Genomic DNA, 22812 nt, shown 5'->3' with positions numbered 1-22812 from the left:
TCTCAGTGGGATTGCAATAAGGATGTGAGTATGGCTGATGTATGTTAAAAACCTGACTCCTAAGAAGTGCATAACTTAGGATAAACACAGCTGGCCTACTCTGAATTGAGACCAAATACCTGCAGAGTCTCATTGTGCTCTGGGTGCCTCAGAGATGCAGAAAACACACTGAATCTGCTGGTATTACAAGGTATCAGGTGTTCCTTCTCTGGGATTTTCAGAAGTGCTAAACATAGCTTTCTAATCTGCAGCTCCTTGATCTCAACAGAAAGCAGAATCCATGTAGTGCTGAAGCTTCAGGAATTCCAACACATGAAGTATTTTCCCTCAGATAATGCAAAGGAAGGGTGTGCTCTGCCATGGAAACTTCCTCCTGGAAAATAAGGTAGAAGGTTCAAGTAGAAAGTAGCAGAGTGCTATTTTCACCGTGATGATCTGTAAAAGCCACATTTTTCTACAGTTCAAGGATGCCCACCTGTAGCGCCAGCTTTTCAGAGCATGAGACCAGAAAGCAAAACTCAGGACTATATACTGAATGTGATTTTTAAAACCACAATTATTAAAAATTTATATCTCCAGTAACTAAAACATTCAATACTAGAATATGCCTGGTAAATTAAGACGACTTTGGCCAACTAAGATTCCCCCAGTCTTGAGCTGCTGCAACCTGCCTTTGTCTCTCAAATGCAATGTACCTTTGGTGTGTACAAACCAGCTTGGTTGTGCGGTGAGTTGTCCCTAAGATGTCAGGTTTGAGCTGATGAGTGGAATCAGTGATGTCTTCAGGCACTGTGATTGGTGATTGAACTGTGGAATAAGCTATTTGCCTGCTCAAGAAATGCAGGTGGTGTTTTTCTGTGTTTTAATCCTGGAACTCCCCCTTTGGAACATGAAGTATGGGTTTCCTGCTTTGTCACTTCTAAAGGAGGCTGGCAAATGCGTGGCTGCAGTGTTTGCTGCTGCTGCCTACTTGAAACTCTGCTCATGTTTGAGTTTTCTGTTCTTGCCCTGTATGTACATAAAGGCTTTTACCTTCATCCAAAGGTGTTACAAAGAAGTCTTGAGTTAGTGTTTTAAGGGTGAATAACTACAGAACTATGAAAGAGCAGCATCCTACTTAGGCAGAACCTGTATTTGGGCTTACAAGCCCCATGGATGTGGCAGCAGGGGTGGGATTCAATCTACCTTTGCTGCTCTTGGCAACCTTTTTTCAAAATGAGGTTATTCTGGGTCTAAGGAGAGCTTCTCCCAATTTCAAAAGCAATTGTAGCCTCTCAGGATGTTTTGTTCCCTTCCTTGCAGCGAGGAGCAAGCAAAAGAGGTGGCCTTCCTCCTATGCCCTTTGCTCTGAGAATTTTGTAGTATGATTGCTGTGACTTCCATGTGATCATATCCCATTGTAGAACTAAAGGTGAGAAATATCTTTCTTTCCTTTTGAGAGAGTTCTGAATGCTTCCACTGCCCTTTGAAACATTTACTGTTGCTCCCATTTCCTGTTCTCCTCCCTGATACTGTGTGGGTCAGATGCAGACACTTTCCTTTTGGAGTTGGAAGAGCCGGGTGGAACTCATGGGCTGTGAACACCACTCCCAGGGCAGGCAATCAGGGGCACAGTTCACTCCTCTTGACTTGGGACAAGGAAAGTTTCTTTTTAATTGTGATAACAAAAATCACTGCCATTAAGGTACTTGCCTAGAATAAAATCACTCTTAAATTTATCTACCTTCACACCTTTCTGCAAAGGAAAACATCCTGCTTATTTTATGTATGATAATTTGCCATTAACATTGTGTTACCGTAATCACATAGAGGATTGGAAGTGAAGGCAACTTGGCACTTGTAATTTATTTTGAAGGTGTGAACAATCCCACATCATTTCATATTAGCAAACGATAGATATTAACTTGCCCAGAAGAAATTTAAGGAGACCTAAGAGTGTTTACTGCAATTACTATGTGCCAAATAAAGCCAGAGACAATCTAGTTTTACAGGTCTTGGGGATGTCTTTATGATAGGAGAATGTACAGATGAAGTGTGTCATTGTTGGAAGCCAGCACTTGGGCTACGGCAGCTTGGGAAGGAGGATGGCAGAGGTTTGTTAGAATAGTGCATGTGAATGCAGCTTGAGCTGCCCGCTGAGGTCTGGAAACCTGTGCTGTTTTTGTGACAGAGGTTTCTTGAAACAATGGGCAATTTCACTGGATGAGTTTCACACCATGCAGTAACCAGTCGAAGCTTGTATAGAGTACAGAAATAAGGCTTACACAACTTAAGTGCCCCTCCATTGGATTTGCCTCCTCAGTCTTATTTTCTTGGTATTGCTTTCACATATCGTGTATCTACTAAAGCAAGAAAATGGGATTCTACATCTGGGATGTTTCCCAGTCAGCCTGGGTGAGCTGTGTTGAAAGGCTTTGGACTGGCCCGGCTTGAGGTATCTGCATCCCCATCAGCGGCAGTGCAGGGCTGGCGCAGTGCGGGTGGTACTGGGTGTCCCGGAGGCTGCATCGGCCCGGCACTCCCATGCAGACAGCATTGCTGCGGCCAGCGCGATTGCCCGGGGTCCCCGCGGCCAGCCCGGCACCCCTCGCCCTCCCCTCACGGTCTGCCCTGGGCGGAGCGCGGAGCCGGGGCCCTCCCTCAGCCGTCCCTCCGGGCCCGGGGCGGGCGGTGGGCAGGGCCCCGCCGCTCCCTCAGCCTCCGCCCAGCCCGGCCAGACCCTGCGCGTTCAGCGAGCCCGGGGGACGCGGTAAGTGCGCGCTGCCCCCTCAGCCGGCGGCGCCTCCGCAGGTTCCCCTTTGCGAGTTCCTCTGGGTCCGTCCCTTAGGCTGAGCCGCCCTCACGGCGCTCCCGCTCCGTGTCCCGCCTGTGCCGCGGTTCGGGGGCTGAGGTGTCGCGGCTGTGCAGCCGCTCTGGCCGGGCAGCCCCGGGGCCGGCGCGGGTGCGGACCCTCCTCACGGTGGCTGCGCTGGCTCTGTGCGTTGCCGCAGCCGCCAGCCGGGGGGAAAGGCAGCTCCTCGAGCAGCCCCACCACGAACAGCTGTCCTTTATCCCCGCGCAGGTCCCACAGGGGCCGGGCAGTGCAGCGCTTCCACCAGTGCCCCTGTTGGTGGCCGCTCGGCCTGGCGCTGTTCCTGGCCGAGGATGTTCATGTCCGAGGGATGGTTCGTCCGGGCTTTCAGGCTTAGCTTGCTGATAGCGCTCAGCGAATGCTGTGCAATTTCCATAGTTTATCCGCAAGTTTCTTCCTGCCTTTTCTCTCAAACAACTTCACTTTCACTCAAGAAAACTTGGCTTTCTTTGCACCTGTTCCTCTGGCCAGTGAGCCGGGGGTCCTGAAGCAACACAGCGCGGTGGAGGGACTGGTTTGGCCTGGCCTGCATCCTTGTGGAGGACAGTCAGGAAGGAAGATGTGACTTAGAGGACGAAAATGTGTGGCAATTGCTCCTGCTTTGGCTGATCGGTCACCAGCTGCGAAAGGACCAAAATCGCGGTACTCACCTGCTTAATGAGTGAGGGAAAAGCTCAGTTCTGGCTCTCTTCTGAAACGTCAGCTGGTGTCAGACTTTCCTGTGCCTTTGAATTGCTTGTGCAAGAAACACAGATGGCAGAGGTGAGGTCTCCCTTGGCTTTGGGGCAGTGATGTGAGTTTTGTGCAGCAGTAATCCTTGCAGGCGCCTCAGCGATGAGGAGCAGGGCTCTGCCCATGCCGTGCCAGCTTGCCTGGCATTGAAGGCTTCCCCTGCACCCTGAGTGTTTAGGCTGCGTTCCCGCTCAGCTCATCACTCAGGCACGCCGGGCTTTGGGATTCCTGCCCTTGGCTGGGGGCTGGAATTAGCCGCAGAGCCAATGTAGTTGGTACGTGTGCTTGAAGTAGAGGCTTGGAAATAGTCTTGGGTCATTTGCCACGCATGTAATTACTGCAGGGTAAATTTGCGAGGTCAGAAAGGGAGCCCTTGAGAGTTAGTAGCAGGAACACTGATTCTGTAATAGGACTGAATTGCTCAGATGCTGGGTGTGTTTTGTGGTTTTTATAGACACACAGGTAGTAATAGTTGCCTCAATTTCCTGGCAGAAAAATTTTTAGGCTACTTTTGTTTTCTGACAGGAGAATGTTTCAGTGAAAATAAGGGTTTGCTGAAATTAATAGAACTTCTAACTGTGCTGCGCTTACTTGAAAGCAGAGGGTAAAACTCACTTGGGTTGTTTGGTTTTTTTTTTGTTTGTCTGTTTGTTTGTTTGTTTGTTTTTCCTGTTGAAATTACTTAGTCTTTTGTGGGATAAAAGAAAAGAGAAAGAAGGGTGAAAAAAGGAATGAAAGTGAAAGAAGAAAATAGTTAATTGCTTATAAGTAACTGTTTAGTTTTAGCATAAAACACCAAAACTAGGAAACAATATAACTTTAATTTGTTTAATGAGTTTGGGGGTTTGGGGTTTTTTTTCCAGATCATTAATTTAAAACATTCTGGTTTTTATTCTAAATTGATTTTGGTCATTTTTCAGTATTATAAGACAGTTCATATGGGAAGCTTTTACTTTGATCTGTTCTAATGGGTTTGGGATTTTGGTTTAGCATAACTAATATTTTGTAATATAAACGCATGCCACAGGGAATGCTTCTGAGTTTGGCAAAGGGCTTAATGATTCAGCTCTTGTCAGGTGTACTTGAGAAAGTCAGATTATCCAGCTGTTACCTCAGTCACTTGAAACTGGTTTCCTTAGGACAGAAGAAACCCTAAGGAAAAAAAGTTCAAGGCTGTTGGCAAGGGAGGTGGTCTAACAGTTTTGTTCTCACCTCTGATTTCTGTATTCTGCTCTTGTTCACTAGTGGATGGACATTTATCATGGGTTTGACATGTATAAACCAGTCACTGATTGTCACATAATTTGGTAATGACAGGCTAATCAATTACCTGTGCAGGGAAAAGTTCATTAGAGGAGAGATATAGAACTTTCTTCTGCTCCTCTTGAGAGAGGTTCTGTCACTCTCTGCAGAAGAGTGGGTTTCTGTAGATTTATGTCCTTTACACACAGCACAAGCTGCACTAAAAAGGCCCTTCTCTACTGCAGTAAGAATGTGTTTATCCAGGGATTGTACTGATGCAAATATGTGTGTGTAAATATATGCCTTAGATCACAGTGGGAAACTGTGATTTCTTAAGGTAAATATCCTATTTTATGGCTGGGCAGAGTTTAGGAAGAATGTGAAGAGATGAGGCAGGACATGTTTTTAGTGCCTGAAACTGCCATCTCAGAGCTTGTATCCTATTTCTGGGTTTGCTACGGCTTTGTTCAATGTCTGTAGTAAAATCATTCACACAAGAGAAACAATACTTTTCTCCTTGTGGTGTGTTTGGCCTCTGTTAAGGAGAGTTGGATACAGCAGTAAAAGGTGAAGTATTGTGTTCTTATACTAAACTATATATACTATACTATGGAGTATCATTATGGAAACACAGCAATATAAATACTGAGTAGAAGCTGGCCTTCATATGAAAATGCTTACTGTGGGGAGGAGGAGGGGAGATGCCCCTGAAGTGTTAGCATAAGGTGTGTATCTCTTTCCTCAGATTCTCAAAAACGTTTTTGTCTGAGTCCAAGATGGATGGCTGTCCGTCTCTAATTCTGCCCGCCTTCACTGGCCACCATAAGAAAAATCACCACCTGACTAGCAAAAAAATAAATGCTCTCATTCCTGCTTTGATGGACTTGTGCTCTGTACTTGTAAATGGTGTCCAATGAAAATCCTGTAGTATAAGAAATCTTTGAAAGTGAAATCACCTGAGTTTCCTAGGGTGAAGGTATATTGTCTGAGAGGGTAACATTCATGCTTGTGAATGGCACTTCTATTTCAGGTGAATTTTAAGCATATGAAGGCTGTCTTTTGTGGGCTTACCCCCTTGTGCTGTGCCAATGACAGTTGCTTTAGGTCATCAAGTGTCTGATCTATTTTGGGCATTTGCTAAGTGTGACTGTTGGGTGAAAGCCAGGGAGAGATATCTATGGAAGGCAGGATAGGGTAACATGAAGTGATAGACATGGGAAACATCAACACATCAGAGGTACCACTGGGGGTCTGAACACTGGGCAACAGTTTGGTCTTCAGCCTTCAGAAGCAAGGCTCTGGGCTTGAATGGGTCCTTTGTGGGAGATTTAACTTACTGCTTTGACCTCTGCAGAAATGGGTGTAAGTTGAGAGATCAGCAGAAGGGATGGGAAATTCCTGGTTATTTTTGCATGGATTCTATGCACCTGCAGAATCAGCTGTGTTCTTTGCAGGATGCTGGGAAATGAGTGAACTTTTCAATCAAACATTAAGTGACTGTGTTCACAGATGCATTTCGGGCGGGTTCCCCCTCCCAAAGCAATCTTTTAAACTTGCTCCTCTAAATGGCAATGAACTCTTTCTTAAAAACAATGACTTTTTAGGTGTGTTTGCTTTAATACCATTTATAACCATGTACCTTGGATTCTGATGAAGGGAGTAGTCAGCTTGAGGGATTTACAATCTCTGAGCAAGTCTCAGCAACATCTCTTATTACCCAGGCATTTACCTGTACTTGACATTTGCATGTGCTCAGGGTGTAATTTTGCAGTTCAGGATGAGCGAAAGGTTTGGGGTTTTCAGCAAGGCTTGGCATTGTCCTTTGCTTGCTTTTTTGAAGTCTGTGAAGGCTGAATGCAGCCAACACTTCAGAAAATTCTGCTCTGAGCAATAGCAAGCAATATTATATAAACTTAGTAAAGAGCAAATAGCTCAGACATGTCCTCATTCTTGTAAATATGAGTCAAGCTTTAAAGAGTGTAGTTTCAAGCTCTAACCAGTGATCTTTCAGTGAGATTATAAAAGGTTTCTTGAGGAATACTTCAAGTATTCTTCACTTTGTATAAATCACTTTGTAATTTGCTTACAAAGTGACATTTGAGTTGCTTATTTGCATTGAGATGTAAAATAGACATTTTCGTCCCGAGCATGAACATGGTTTTGGGAAGGAAATTATTGAGCAACAGAGTTAACAGTTCACGTGGCTTCACCTTGAAAAACTATGAAAATATCAACAAAGCCATGACAGAAAATGGAAAAATAATAACACACATTGCAGTGCATCATGCTCACCAATGCAAGTGTTGGTTTCTACAATGTATTTAATAGTGTGGTAGTTACGCTGGGCTTCAGTGTCACTGCTTGTGTGGTTTCTCCCATTTGCCTTGGGTAGCCCGACAAAAGAGATCATTGCTAAAGCACTGTTACACAGGAGGGCAAGAGAGGCACGTTTGTCTCCATTACAGAGCTTTGAAAGTGGGGTTTGAGCAGGTTTGTTAATAGAAGTGCAGCAGCCTCAAAGCCCTTGAGCCGTTTCTTGTGCAGTGCAGCTCTCCAGCAGTGCTGCTCCTGAGCGCATGTGAGGGACGCCTTGCACCTCCTCTCCTCTGCTGAGGCAAGGGTGTCATGAAATGGTCACTTCTGACATGTGGCAGGAATAGGTGTGCTTGGGTCATGTGCCAGGTGCGTGCCAGTCGTGTCACACCACAGCAGACCTGTCACCACAGACACCTTCAGAGAGCTCAGGTCACAGTCCCGATGCAGAACTGAAATAAACCTCGTCATCTGACAGTGGTGAAGCTGTGGCTGTAAGCGTTAATGTAGTAGCCCTGCTTGACATACAGCAATCAAAGAATTTTTCTCCTAATGGGTAGGTTTTGCTAACTTCAACTAAAAATATATATTTATGTAGAAGTACTAGGAGACTTGAGAAAGTTTCATTCCTTTGAAATAATAAAGGAATCTATTTGAAAAGGAATTGATACTCAACATGCCACACGTGTATTAGAATCCAGTGGTTTGTAAAAAGGGCTGGGGCAAAAAATAGCAACCAATCTTTTTTTCTGAGGTGAATGAATGATGACAGTTTGGGGGTGTGTTGAGGAATTGTTGGATTTTTGCAATGTATTTTCTGCATACAATACCTGCTTTTGTTGGAGAAAAATCTTCAATTTGTGTGCCTTTCAGTTTGACAGAAATACTGCAATTGCTCTTTCATACTTAGTCCTGTTTTATAGGTCTGCTGAATCTTCTTGCAACACTGAATTGAACTTCTCTCTAAAGGATCAAAATAGAGCTTTGTTTGCTTGCGAAATATGCTTCATAATATGCACCAGTCAGATATCAATGACTACAATTTAAAAATATGCAGGAGCTGTATAGAGATATGGAACTTGGAAGTTCCCAATGCCTCTGAAGGAAGCAGCATCTGGGATTCATAAAGCAAAGCACATTACATTGACAAGATACGCTGCTGAGCATAGAGATTTTTGAGAATAACTGTATGTCTCCATAAAGTTAGATTTTATTGTGGTGCTAGAAGCCTTACAGCTGTTTTACATGTTCTGATCTAAACAGTGGATATTTGGGCCATTGGGCATAGTGCCAGTGTTCATCTCCTCAGGGAACAACAAACAGGTCATGACCTGACTGGCCAATTATTCTGTTCAAATCTATTCTGTTACCATAACATACATTGCTGTGGAGGTGCATCCCAAGGCATAATGTGAGTTCTCATCTTCTCCTCATCCAGAAACAGCCCAGCATAATGCACAGATGCTCCAGCACAGCAGTGTGAGGCTTATATATTTTCAGAGCTCACAAAGATTATTAGCTTAAAAGACAGTGTTCAGGAAGCAAACTGCACAGTTACACAAAATAACACCTGCAGCAGATGCTGCTGGTGTTCTTCTCATTTGAAACATCTGCAGTGCATGATGGAAGATGTGCTGAAAGCTCTGGAGAGGGAATCACAGCACTTTTTTCCAGCAGCAGTTCAAAAGTCTGTGTGCTGTCCAGCCCGTGTACTTCAGGAGCACTGCCTGACCTGAGAAAAAGGAAGCTCTGCCTCCTGGTCTCCCTGGCTCAGGATCTGCCTGAGGGAGTCTGTAATGCTAATTCTCGTGCTGGTTCTCTTTAGTGTAGTGTGGAGGCTTTATTGTCCAGAACTTTCTCGAATTATTAATTAATTTTCCTTTTATCACATTTGTGTTTCTTGGTGTGTTCTGTACTTCTAGTTAGGTGTGTTATTGGGTACGTCAGTAGTGGCCAAGAATCTCCTTCACTTAAAGGCACTCATCTCATTCCAGATTCAAACCCTCACTATTTGGCTGAGACTGCTGAATTAGTTATTTTGATTATTAGTGGTAACTTTGGCCATAAATGAGCTACAATGGATCCAAAGTGCCTATACCACCAATGTGTATTACTGAGACTTAGCCTCTTGCAAGATGTAATGAATGCCATTCTTCATTAATATTCTAGCTGCATCATCCTTGAGCATCAATGAATGACCAAGCATGGCTTTCTTCAAGCAACAGAAGGTGGAGGATGTTTATGAAATTGGTGAAGAACTGGGAAGGTAAGGTCGTACTGGTGACACCACATGATTCTGAAAGCTGACACAGGGGGATATTTGCATCTTCCTTCTGTGTGATAGCCTGGATCAGTTACAATATACTACAGTAGCAACACACACCTTAACAAAGACTCTGCTTTGGATGGGACTTTCTTGTAGGTTTTTTTGTTTTTTCCTTTAGATTAAATGTGCCGTTTTTCCTATTTCTTTTCTTGCAACTAGGACAACAAAAGGTATGTTTGCATTGTCTACATGTTTGTAGATAGGTGTCACCTGTGTCCGTGCTTTAGACTTGAGTTCATGTGCCTGTTCCCAGATGTTTTTCTACACCAAAAAACTAAATACAAACTACTTTAACTCAACAATTTAACCCTACAAATATAACAGCTAAACCAATCTTTAAAATAAATCTAAAAACCTTAACCCCCCAAAAAACCCAAGTCCTCACTAAAAAAAGTTTTCAACTATTACAAATGCTAAAATAATAAAACAGTATTTTAATAATTAATAATAATTCGACTTTGCAGATATTATTATTAATAATCATTAATTATACTTATCATCTAAAATATTCTTAATTATGTCCAATTTTTTTCCTAATTATTTTAAGTTTTAGTAAAAGTTACCCATTTTTCCATCAAAATACACTTTCTCTATTAACTTATAACAAAAAGCTTACTTATATTTCTACAAATACAAACCACAAATAAATTCCAACAAAACCCATAAAATTGTATCAAGCACACACTAACAAGCCCAAAAACAAAAAAGCAAACACACAAAGTACACAAAGACTATAACTAATAACAAACACCTCTTATCCCACATACAAAAACTATAAACCTTAAATTTTATATCAATAGAAAAAATAGAAAATTCAGTAATGTGATAAAATTCTTGCATTAAATAATAGTGTAAAAATATAAAGTTCTATGAAATATTTTACTTTTCAATTACTTTTAATAATACAAACTTACTAATTAAACAATCTAAAACAAATATCTAAACAACTTTAACAAATATGTCGAATTTAAATATCATATATCTTTCCTATACACAAAAAACAACTAATTTAAACAGGAGAGGGAGATGTTGGAGTCCTAGAAACTAAGAATTTGGGGTTTTAGTACATAATAATACATATAAAGTAAAATAAAAAATTTTGAGTATTACTTTTATTCTTCTTCTTCACCTTCTTCTTCTATCTTCTTCATAAGTTTAAGCAGTTTTCTATAATTAAGTAAAAAAAAATCCGCACTGCAGACCTGAAATAATCAGTATTAAATCAAAAGCATAAATAATATAAGTATTACCTTATTATTAAGTAAAAATCTCTTAAATAACCTTTAAAAAAAATTAAAACAACTCTGCTTTACCTTCATTTCCTAAAAGCTCACACTACGTGAGCCTATAAATAAATAAAATAAACATTCCAAGTCCATATTCAAACTTAACATTTCCCATATCTTTATCCCAACCTTAACAAAAAAATAACAAACCCAAGCCATCACAATGTGACAGTGTCTGAGTGTATTTTCATTTCCAGGTTTTGTGTGTTAGATGTGCAGTGTCAGCTGGTTCATCACGACTCCTTATCTCTGGGCAGGAACTACTGGCTCTGCCAGTGACAAAGGGTATCTTGCTTTGCTAGAAGGAAGTTAACATGCTGGACACATTGCAGTGACTGATCCTGTCCAATGCTGACTGATGCCCTTAGAACCTGTAGATGCCTTTTATTAGTTCACTTTGCAACAAGCTGTTAGTTACTGGCAGGTAGAGGTAGGTTAAAGGATTCATTTATTATCATAAACAAATGTTTTCAAACAACATCTGTGAAGAGTCTGTCCTGTTCTTGTCCTCCTTAGTGAATTTTTTACTTCTTAAGAATAAAACGAGTTGTAAACACAGGCCTAGTGCTTGTTCTAGCTGGGATTCAACCATGAGATAAAATAGAGGGTCTCTCTGACAGAGCCAGCACCTGTTTTATCTGAAAGTCTTTGCACAGCGCTCGGTAAAGAACGCTCCCACCACAGACTGCAGAGGCTGAGCTCTCTGGCCTGGTGACGAAAGGAGGTGCTTCCTGTCACAGCTGCACTGAGGTGACCACAGCAAAGCTCCCCAGCTCCAGCCGTGTAAAACCCTGACACGGAGAGTGGGGGTGGGCACTGCCAGCCACATCATCCTCGCAGCCCCTGCAGAGCTGAGAGCAGCCTGGAGGGGGGTGTCAGTGTGGTTGTCTCGTGTGCCAAGGCAGGGGTGTGAGAGAAGGCATTTTGCAGAGAAGGGAGCAGGTTTTCCGTGGCTGCAGCTGTGTGCTCTGACCAGCTGCTTAGCTCCAGCATTCCCTCAGTCTTTCAAATATTAATCTTATACCAACCTCTGTTGCTCAACTTCTTCAAAGGGTACACACAGGGAGCAATCTGTCAGGCATGTGGCATTAGAAACAAATTGCTGATGGCCTTGTTTGTTATAGCAGCTGTGGTTGGGAAGCTTAACATGGCCTATGCTGAATGTGTGCAATACTACAAATATACCTGTATAATTGTGTTGTTTCCCTCAAGATAGTATCAGTCACTTTCAAGTCTGTGGGGACTGAGGTTCTCTAGCCATAGCTGAAAGGAAGCTTAAAAAGAGGACTCTCTAAAGTGAATTTAGCAAATTTCAACATTATAAAGAAATAATACAGCTTTAACAATTTGGGCTGTTTTAAGGAGGGTCCTGGCCTAAGCCATTTGCAGGGATATTAACTACATGCCAAATCAGTGAAAATCCTTGAAAAATGTGAAGAAATGAAGACTAACTTCTCTTCTTGGGACTATGCAGCAGGTGAAATAACTGCTGGTTCTTGTGACAAGGGAGGTGACAGCTGGAGGCAACCAAGAATGGAAAAATCTTAAATCAAGTGCAGAGTAGGCCTAGAGAAAGAACTACCCTGCTCAGCTAGGAATATAGTTTCAGGAAAGTGGCAGCAATAAAGCTCACTGGAAAGCCTTTAATATAATGTTTCAGTTGTTGTGTTTTGGATGGGTAGTTGTGACTCACTGAACAAAAAGTGTTACACAAACATGCAGGAGCCCTTTCCAGCTGTACTAGCAAACACTGATGGTGGTGGTAGGTACTGGAATTTGAGATGTGCAGTGTGATTTATAAAAGGATGTATCATAGAGTCATTAATCTATTACCTATATGTGGTGCCAGCCAGGCTGTGAGAGCTGTTGACATTTGTGACTTTTGGGCAGTGTCACTGTTGTGTGTCAAGTTGAGGCTGAGGGTAGGAAATGTCATGGAGCTTTTCCCAAAGTGTTTTATGTCAGTGCCCATTGAGAAAGTGTGTTCCTGCAGGGTGGTGTGGGCCACTGCTGTCCTGGGCCAGTGTCCTGCTCCTGCAGCTCAGCTCTGCAGCATGCAAGGATTCACACTTAACAGAGAAAACCAGACAAACCTTGCAGTGATATTTCTGGTCATGGAAGTCTCCCCCTTTACTTCACTGTTGTCCTTTCACTGTAGGGAAGGGGCTCTGCCTTCCTCCACAGTGTGGGCCACCCTTACCACCTGCCACTCCAGTTTCTTGCCTGTCTCAGTAACTGGGAGCTATGCTCATCCCTCATCTCCTGGGCCAGTCAATGCCTTCATGCAGAAAATAATCACGGTGATTTCTGTTGATTAGTTTGGGCATAATTGAGCCTCCAATTTCTCAGCCCCTGCTGACCTGGGCTGTGGTTTCATGGTTAAAGCCAAACTCCATCTTTCCTCAGTGGCTTGTTATGCTTCCTGTAGTTCCTCATCTCCAGCTACAAGTTCCAGCTTCCTCTGTGCTTGTGTGTGCAGGATCAACTCTGAGAGAGCAGAAACCCCATTTTCTGGGTGAAGCTTTAAAGGACAGCAAATGCAGCGTTTTGCCAGTGATAATGGGACCTTGGAGCCTGGCACAAGTTGCTGTTCTGACAGTGTAACTAGGTATTTATTTATGTAGTGAAAACAAAAAGCAGAGATAACCCAGGTATTCTTTGTACGGCAGGAACCTGGAAATCTAGGATAAAAAAGTCATGGCCCCCAGCTGGTTGGGCCCTCCCTGCTAAACAGAGGGCTGTGGCTGCAGCTGGGCAGGTTAGCCTTAACTCACACCACACAGTATCTGCATACCAGGAAAGTTTTCTTCTAACTGTAGAAATTGCTCAGTACTGTGCTTTCTCAGACATTAACTTTAACTCTGTTCTTTGATTAGTTTACACTTAGAATTAATTCTTTAAATTTTGAAGAATAACTTTGGATTATTTTATTTTACAACACACACAAAGCAGGTCTTTGTGTTTGATGCAAAATGTAATTTAATTCCTGAGGACTACCCAGCACTTCTGTTAATGTTTCTTGTTACAAATCTAAGTCATATTTCATGTATGTGAATCTTTTGCTGAAACAGTTTTGGCATCTGGTACTTGGTCACAATCAGTGTGATTGTTATCAGCTGCCTGATACAGTCACTGTTCTTCAATTTTTTCCTTTAGTCCTTCTAGCAGGTTTCCTTATTAGTTTTCAATGCTACCTTAACTGTTTCCAAAATACAATATTTGCTACAGAAAGCGCAGAGAAGATGGAAGGTTTTGTTGTTTGGTTTTTTCCTAGTACAAAGTTGCTCTACCTACAGTAACAGAGAAGAGCTGGCCTTGGCCTTACTTTGTAACAAAGTCACGCTTTCCGTATCATCAGCATCCACCTTGATGATTGAAATGATCTCACTGTTTCTCCTCAGTTCATGTCTGGCTTTGAGAGTATAATTAGACAGGAATGACCTCTGTGGTAGTGCTCACAAAACTCAAATTCTGTAAAATATTTAACCATTGAATATTAAGCAGAACATTATTCCCAGCAAAAAGACATTGAATGTTCATCCCAATCTTTGTTTTGCCATTTCTGTAAAAATAAAACTATCTTTTCCTTTTTGCATTGCAGTAGAAAGCAGATGGAAATTTCAACAGCTGAGAAAAAATACTCTGTATAGTATTAATTCCATACTTTTAAAATGAAAAATATTAGTTACAAGTAAAAATGCACATGAAATAAACATAGTGCAGTTCAAATTCTAACAATGATAAAGCACTTGGCAAATTGTTAACATCTGATGCAGAGTAGAGCTCCCAGGTACTTCTCTGATGGTCAAGCTTAATTTATCTCAGGTGCCATCTATTAATCCTTGTTAACACTCTACACCAGCAGTTTGAACCAGAGTGAAGACCTGTTGTAATAGCTGAGCAGTGAAATGGGACTTTGACCAACCCTTTGCAGTTTTGGCCTTACAGATAATTTCCTAAAATCTTGAATGAAATGCCAGCTTAGTTTCTGTTTGATACATGGGGAAGGAGAAAAATCCTTTAACTATTTGACCATAATACTGCTCCCCTCTTAGAATTCCTGTGCTCCCAGGTTTATTACTCTCAGTCCCTGTCTGGGTGGATTTGGACCTTGACACATTTAGGTGCAGTGTGCTGACCTTCCTCATGCACATCACATCTGCCCTGCTGTTGCTGCACATGGCAAGAGGAGCAGCTCATTAGATCAGCTGTTCCTGTGAGCATGAGTCAGCTGTGACCTTCCCTGGTTCTCTGCACTCTGCTCATTGCCACTCCAAGCACTGATACTCAATCCAAGCTAGTTCTGATAAGCAGGGAAGATTTTTCATCATGTGCATTTTATTCTTGAGCCTCAGATTACACAAAAAACTTGCCAGGCTATTGGGAACTTGCCAGAACTGCTGGGCTCATGCTCTCTTACTGCTGACTCTGCAGCTGCAGTCTCAGGACGAGCTGATAAGGGCCACATTGATGGGCACTGCGGGATTGGGAAGTTTCCAAAAACATTGAACAATTTCAGGAGATGCTGTTGATGATTCAGTAGGTGGCACAATTTCTTGTGACTCATGGCTAAGGACCCCACAAGGTGTTTATGGTATTAACTGTGTTACTGTACTGATAGCTTGTAATAATTCATAGCACTGTTCACAAACATTAGATTTATCAAACTTTATTTGAATTTCAAATGAGCTGCTCTCTACTTATTCCAGTAAACCATATCCTTCTGTTAAGAGTCCACATTCTTCTACTCTTCTGGCTCTTTTCTGGCACTGGACACAGAGATCACCTTTGGGTCAGAGTGTGCTGGTTACCTTTCTGTGAGTTTAGAGAGATGTGGATGAAAGTTGCCAGACAGTGACTTTATCAGAGACAGGATATGTCCAAAGGTGCTCAGCACTTCCCTTCAGGAATATCAAAACTTGTCTCCCAATGTCACTGTGCTCTAGAGCACTACACAATCAGTAAAACATGAGCTGTGAGTGAAAATGCCAGTGTTTAAAAGTTGCAGCTGATTTGTTTTTCCTTTCTACTACTTTCTAGTAATCCAGCAAAATTCCTGTTAAATGCCCTATTTTAAAAAGTTTTGGATCATTCTGTTATAATCTGGCATTTAGTAGCTTACATTCTTTATAGCTGCTTTAGGAGAGGTAACCACTTCCTTTGCATTTTGTTTGGGGGAAAAGAAAATCAAACCAAATAAACCAAACCTCAGTTTTATCTGAAACTTAAGCAGAAGTACAGTAACATTTGTGACAGTTTTATTTTTATAACTCTTTATGAAGTTATCAGAGTATTCAACAGAAGAAGATTTTGGGGTTTTTTTTAGTTTTATTCCATAAAGCCTTACAGAAGTGGTGAGATACTTTCCCTTTGGTGACCTTGTCAGAGAATTGCTGATTTGCTGTTTCAGCTGTCCCACTCCAATTTCTTTATAAATGGCTATTTGACTTCCTATTTATTAACTGCTTAGGTTAAACTTCTGCTATACCAAAATCCTGGTTTAGTCTAAAACAAAAAGACTATATTTTAAAATGTGCTGTAAATTATTGTTATTTACAGAAGACTATTATGTGGTTACAGAATTCCTGCAAAAACCCTCCAGCAAAGCGCTTTTATGCATATATTTAGTGAACCTTGCATGGCCTTTGGTTGATCTGCATGTCATAAATGAATCGAAAGCATTAAAATGGATTCTCAGTATTGTTCCAAGCAGACTCCTGTCCTCTCTGCTGAGAAGAGCACTCAATGCAGTTACAAATAGCAGAAGTCATCTCTGAAGTGTAAGCAAAGAGGGAGGAGAGTATTTAGCTTAATAAAACTATGGTTGAGCAATTGCTCTAATCACTTGAAAAAAAATAAGGCTGAAAAATATGTTTTCCTCAAATTGAGCAAGAATTCTCCAGGGCTTTGCTTTGAAAGTTTGCAAAAAATACAACCATAAATGGATAAAATTATTTGTATATGTTTTCCAAGAAAAAGAAATAGCAGTGAAAAAGATGGAAAAGTAATAAGATGCAGACTTTCTAAGCTTGAGATGACTAGTTAAAACAAATCCTTTTAATAGTGGCAAAAAGGCATGATGAACAAAACTGTTGATGTAATAACAGTGGATGTAACTGAGAATGAGTTGCCCTCTCTGCTGAACTAAACACGCCTCAAATGCAGAGAAGCCCTGTGTTCAGGTTGGCTAAACACTGTTATTGTGGCTATGCTTATGTCTGTTAACTCATGCATGTGCATATAATGATTTCATAATATATTTTTAGTATTTTTAAACTAACATGCATTCACAGTACTGCCTGTGAATTTAAGCAGTTAAAAACTGGTTTAGGTGCTGTTTGGTTTTATTTCTTAGTCTCCTTTCAGGTCATGTATTCTTGTGCAGGAACACCTAGTGAATAAAATGTGAATTATTATAATTGTACTTCTAGTGATATTTAGAGGCATGAAATTAATTTGTATCCTTACCCCATATAATGTTATTTCATTTTCCAGTAGCATTACCTGTATTTCACAGACTTGGAGAAATTAGGTGCAGAAGGACCAAGGTGTTAGCTTTTCATCAAGTTTGTAGGAACCTTATTACTGTTAAATGAGAGGCTGCCTAAAATCACTTGTAAATCTGTTCCTAAGCAAATTGTCCTGCCTCATATAGGGAGTTGTGTCACCTCTTGACTGGCAGAATGCCAGAGCACTGTCCTTTGCCAGGTTCATTTGCTTTTCAAAGAACGTGTTGAAAACATATTTCAGTCTACAGTGTATCTGTCAATGTGTTCACATATATCATGTCTTTTGTTGGAATTTCAGGTTTTAATGACGAAATCATCATCATCATATTTTTTAGAATTCTTTAATGAATGAAATGAAGTTGATTATGAAAAGGACATAAAGAAATACACTGAACATGTAGAAAGGGAACATATGTTTGGTATTTGGGGAAGAAATGGTTTGCTATTCTCAAATGACAGACAGAATCATCTTCCTGACTTCTCCCCACTCAGGCCTCAGAAAGCCTGATTGGAGTCAGGTAACCTGTACTGTCATCTCAGTACTTTGCTTACGTATTTTCAGTGTTTTGAGAAGAGCTCCTGAGCCATGCAGTGTTTCAGGAACATCAGAGGAAGATTGGAATAAACCTATGCCTGTGCAAGCAGTTGCTTAAGGGCTCTCTTTATTCTAAAGCTGTGGAGCAGCAGCACTGCTGGGCACTGGGGCATTGCAGTCTGGCAGCTTCACTGCTCTTCCTCTCAGGTGGCATTCTGCCCCAGAGCATTACCCTCCAGAACCTGCATTAAAGGGAAACTTTGACAAAGATAAGAAGTTGTCCTGTTATTCTGGATTGTCCAACTTCTCTCTTCCCACATCCTCTCCTGAAGTGCACAATGATTGAATAGGCTGAACTTGTGCTCTTCTAAAGCATGCTTCTGAAAATAGGCTCCAAAACCAGCCAGTAATAAATATTATCTCTGTGTTCTTATTCAGTGACAAGCCTCCTACATGATAGTAGCAATGCAAATGATAGGTTGTCTTCATTGCTGGGATAAATTCCATAATTACTGATGGACAGATTTGATGTTGTATCTCATTATATTATAATTGACAGGATGCAGCTGCTATTGTTCATATCATGAGCTGTATCCACAATTGAGGATGCTCAGTGTGTGACAAGGCTGTTGCACAGCTGTCCAAAATATTACTGGAAGGGAATAAATGTAACTTCTTGAAAAATAAATTTTAGAAATTAGGGATGGTAGTGTCATTAACTTTGGAAAAGACTTCAAAGACCAATATCAAAGCCATGCGCAGCCAGTTTCTCCAGGAGAATGCTGTGGGGGACAGTGCCAAAGGCTTTTCTGAGGTCCAGGTGGGCTCTATCCAGAAGTGTCAGCCTCTGAGCTTATCCTCTGTGTGTTGTAAATACTTCTGTTCATGATCCAAGTCATCTTCATTTCAGTGCTGTACTACAATCCATGAATTCTGGCAAGGTCTTTTGGCTGAAATTTGAGTATCTGAGCTGTGAAATTTAGTTTCAGGTACAAGATCAGGTACACATGCCCCATGTGAAATTATCTAAATGGCTTAATCTCTCAGTGCTGTCAACTTAGGTGTCAGGGAGACATGTTTTTCTTTCTTCTGTTTTTTTCCTAGCCTACGTCAAAAGTTTTGGAAGCTGACGGAGTTTGATTCTTATGGTCTGAGTGCAGATGCATTAGAAGGCACAAAAGCACTGTTATCTTGGTCCTGACCTTAGAATCTCTGTAGTTGACAAGAAATCCAAAGTGTCTGACTGTGATTGTAAAACGCCTGTGAGGGATCCTCTTGTTTCATAGCTGAATGGGCCTCCAGGATCTATTCATTGGTAATTGCATTGTAACTGTCTTAAATGTCACAGGCTAAGAAATTGAGTATTTATGTCCTTCCCTGTGGCTTACAACCTCTTCTCCTCAGTCCCAAACTGTCCCACTAAAGACTTGTCTGCAAAAGCCTGTTTTTAAGGGAGATGGGAAATGGCATGAAGGAGCAGCAACAGTGAGTGTTGGTGGCCACACACGGGAGCAATCGTAGATTACAAGGGAATTGGTACTGTAATAGTTATAGACTGGGACAATTCTTTATGTCAAAGGAGAAGACAGGAATTCCTATGCTGTGACATTATTACTTTTGTAAACTTTTGCATAAAAAGAAATGTACAAAATCCACAGCATCACTGGAATTTCTAAATGCAAAAGTGATTGGGTTCATTCCCATAATCACCATGGAAAAAAACATATTTTCTCCTGAACTTAGACAAAATTTGTCCCTAGAGAGGATTTAAGGAAACAAGCACAGGAACATTAATACCATGTTTCATCAGAAAGTCTGAACCAAGCAAGAAGCATGTCTTGCAAAATATGATCAAACAAACAAAAAAAACATGAAACCTATGATGTTTTACACAAGCAACTCTAAGCACTACAAAACAAACTCTTTTAGTAGAATGTTTAAGGCAAGTTTGGGGATTTTGTAGTGGGAATTTCTCTAGGGTTTGCAGGTAATGATAAAAGCAGGAGAAATATAAATCAATTAAAGCATGTGACAAATGGTCACAGTCTTGATTCCGTTTGTAAATGATTATTCCTAAAGGGATAATTCCACTTGTCCCATCTCTTCCTGCCTCTCTCTTGAGAAGGGTTTAGGATATGTATGAAAATGAAAGCCTGAAAGAAGTATGTCAGGCTGCCTGGTATTTGTTTGAACTCTGAAATGAGAGCTGCCTTTGCCATAGGGTGGGAGCCTTTGAGAGCAATTGAGCACCAAGTGAGAGCCTTAATTTTTAATTTCTTCGCCTTTAAGACAGACTCCAATCAGATGTCTCTGTTGATGAAGCACTAAGTACAGCATCTAATGATGTGCTGAATGTAATTGCTGTGTATGCTGCATAATTTAAATACCAACTGTACTTGCATTTCTCATTTACCAAGCCAGTGAATGATATAATAATATTGAAAACAACAACAACTCAGTGCTTATACAACAGGGCAGGGGGGGAGCTGCACTTAATGACTTTGTTTGTGATTCTTATAAAGAGATCCTGTGTGATAAAATCACAGTAGGTAAAGGTTATGGTTACCTGTAAGATGAGCCTTTTCCTTCTGAGTCTGGATATAATGTCCTGAATAAGGAAGTATCTAATACTAAAAATGTGGACTCTGGAACTGGAGATCTGCCAGTTCATGGGAGATAAGGCGGGAATTCTGCAGTTGGACTACATTAGGAGCCATAGTGAGGAAAATTTTCTTAGCAAATTGCAAGTACATGCTTTTTACTTTAATGCAGCCACTGTACTATTTGGTACAGTGGGAAATTCTTTGTCCTTGAGGTGCAATGAGAAACATGCACTTACTCTAGTTATATTTACAGCCAACTTATCAAGTGAATGCATAAATATGAATAAACATTTTTTTTAAATTTGAAAATTGGTTACTGGAAGCCAGTTTTGCATATCCAAAAAGTTATCATTCCTTTGAGTATTCTCTAGGAACTATTCTTAAGCCAAATATTTTAGTGTGTGTGTGTTCTTTCAGAACACCCGGTGGTGTGTTGTAGACTTGAATGTCTTAAGCAGTACTGAGTGAAGTAGTGGTAACTTCAACCTTTTGAGGCAGATCTTACTCATTTAAACATAAACTGGTTTTTAGAGGTTTTAACTCCTTTTGTCAGTCATTGTTTTGTTTTGCTAAATTTCAGACACAGTAGGAGGTTACCTTGTTGTTGCTCTACTGCCTTTGATGGCAGAGTCCTGACAGTCTTCACTCTTGTACCAAGAACAAGCTTAGTGCTCAGCAGTGCTGCTCAGGGCTCGCAAGATCAGGCTTTGTATAGGACTGGCTTATTTGGGAAACTGTCATATAAAAGCCTTAAGAGCATTTTTGTTGTCTCCTTGTCCTCTCAGTGGCCAGTTTGCTATAGTGAAGAAGTGCCGAGAGAAAAGCACAGGGGTGGAATACGCTGCCAAGTTCATCAAGAAGCGCCAGAGCCGGGCCAGCCGGCGCGGGGTGAGCCGCGAGGAGATCGAGCGCGAGGTCACCATTCTGCAGCAGATCCTGCACACCAACATCGTCAAGCTGCACGACATCTACGAGAACAAGACAGACGTGGTCCTCATCCTGGAGCTGTGAGTAAGGGCTCTTCCTTGCAGGGATGGCTGAGGTGAATAGAATCCTGAGAGCACTGCAGAGGCTGCTGGAGTACAGGAGCACTGATAAATGGAGCTGTTGCGTTCATTTGCTTCACAAATCTCAGCAGGAGTACTGAGCCAGGTTGGTGCTAAACAGGCTCCCCGGCTCATTCATGTGCCCTAGGGATACAGGTTCACCTGAACATCAGCTCATTCATTTAATACTCAGCCAGAATATCTTGTCAACTTGAAAACAGTTTAAGGGAGTGATTAGCTCATGTCTGCCTAGGGCTGCCCTGACATCAACCTTGGAGGGAGTACAAGTGACTGCTGAATTCTCATTGTTCAAGAAAAAAGTTTCATTTTTCTTCCAGCTTTCATCTCTTTTAATACGTGTGAGGCCATCAAGTGTTTTCAAAATTTGCAGCCATTATCACTACTCCCATATTTTCCTTATTTAGATCAGCTAGAGAAGAAAAGGGGAGGAGGGCAAGGGAAGAGAGCTTTTTAATCCCTAATCATTGACTGTTGAGGATGAATAGCAGCAGGATGGGAGTGAAGAAAACCTGTTTATTCTTGTGCCACCATATGAAGGGGCAAACGACTGCCATTTAGGTCCTGCTGACAAATGGACCTCCTCACCTCTACATGCAAAATGATGTAATTTTTCAGTGTGTATGGGGCAGGAAATACAGTCACTGTGGTTGAAGTTAGGTAGACCATATATTCCCTAGGACACCAGCCTAGAATCCAGGCAATGAGGCTTTTATCCCTAAGGGAGCTCTCTAGGGGAGCCAGCATTTAGGCCAGGGAGCATTCCTGGAGATTAGTGTGACTGCTGGAAAATGACATGAGTGATGATGAGCATCTGTTAACTTTGAAGTAACATGTCCACGGCCAAATGTTGGGTCTCTGTAGCCAAGCTCTGGAAGATAGGGAAAGAGCTTGCTCTTTCTCTCTGGTGACTACTTTGAGCTAGAGCAACCTCCTGTTTCATTACCTTCTGCATTTTCCTGTCCTCATGTGGCGTGAAACGTTTTGTGTGTCCTTTTGTCAGGCTGTAACATATTGCAGTTTGTAAAAGTCTGCATGCAACAGAATTTTGACCTAATTAAGGCCTCTGCATTCAGCTGCTGTATAGAAATTGAGGATGATGATAATTGCTAATAAAGATAATTCTCTCTGTAAATAGATGATCTCTTCCTCTCTGACACCCTGCTCTCAAAGTCTCATATTCCCTGCTGTTTATCAAAGTAAGTGTTACAGCACCTGGCCAACCAATCTTACAGTAATCTACAGTGAACTTCAGCTTCAAAAGGATGGTCCTAGTATTGCTGGGTAATTGAAGAAGCTGCCCTGGTGTTTAAAAGAGGATTTGTCTGAAATGTTGACCCTCTCTCATACT

At 41.5% G+C, this 22812-nt stretch overlaps 1 protein-coding gene across 3 annotated transcripts in view; it reads left to right on the top strand.

Annotated features, from left to right (window-relative positions):
• The first annotated feature begins 1391 nt into the window (after positions 1 to 1391).
• DAPK2 (death associated protein kinase 2) overlaps positions 1392 to 22812 on the top strand; it is a 51191-nt gene continuing 29770 nt past the window's right edge. The window contains exons 1-3 of one of the 3 annotated variants that reach the window (XM_063412171.1): positions 1392 to 1411; positions 9308 to 9404; positions 21183 to 21404. In XM_063412171.1, coding sequence (XP_063268241.1) covers positions 9343 to 9404; positions 21183 to 21404 — 284 coding nt within the window. In that variant the 5' untranslated portion in view covers positions 1392 to 1411; positions 9308 to 9342. Of the gene's footprint in view, positions 1412 to 2634; positions 2750 to 9307; positions 9405 to 21182; positions 21405 to 22812 lie in introns of those variants that run through there. The other 2 variants (XM_063412170.1, XR_010082346.1) reach the window with 2 other exon arrangements.

This window comes from Prinia subflava, chromosome 15, assembly GCF_021018805.1.
Source record: "Prinia subflava isolate CZ2003 ecotype Zambia chromosome 15, Cam_Psub_1.2, whole genome shotgun sequence".
Taxonomy (NCBI): domain Eukaryota; kingdom Metazoa; phylum Chordata; class Aves; order Passeriformes; family Cisticolidae; genus Prinia; species Prinia subflava.
Note: the sequence above shows the minus strand (reverse complement) of the source record. Positions and strands in the feature narration are given on the sequence as shown.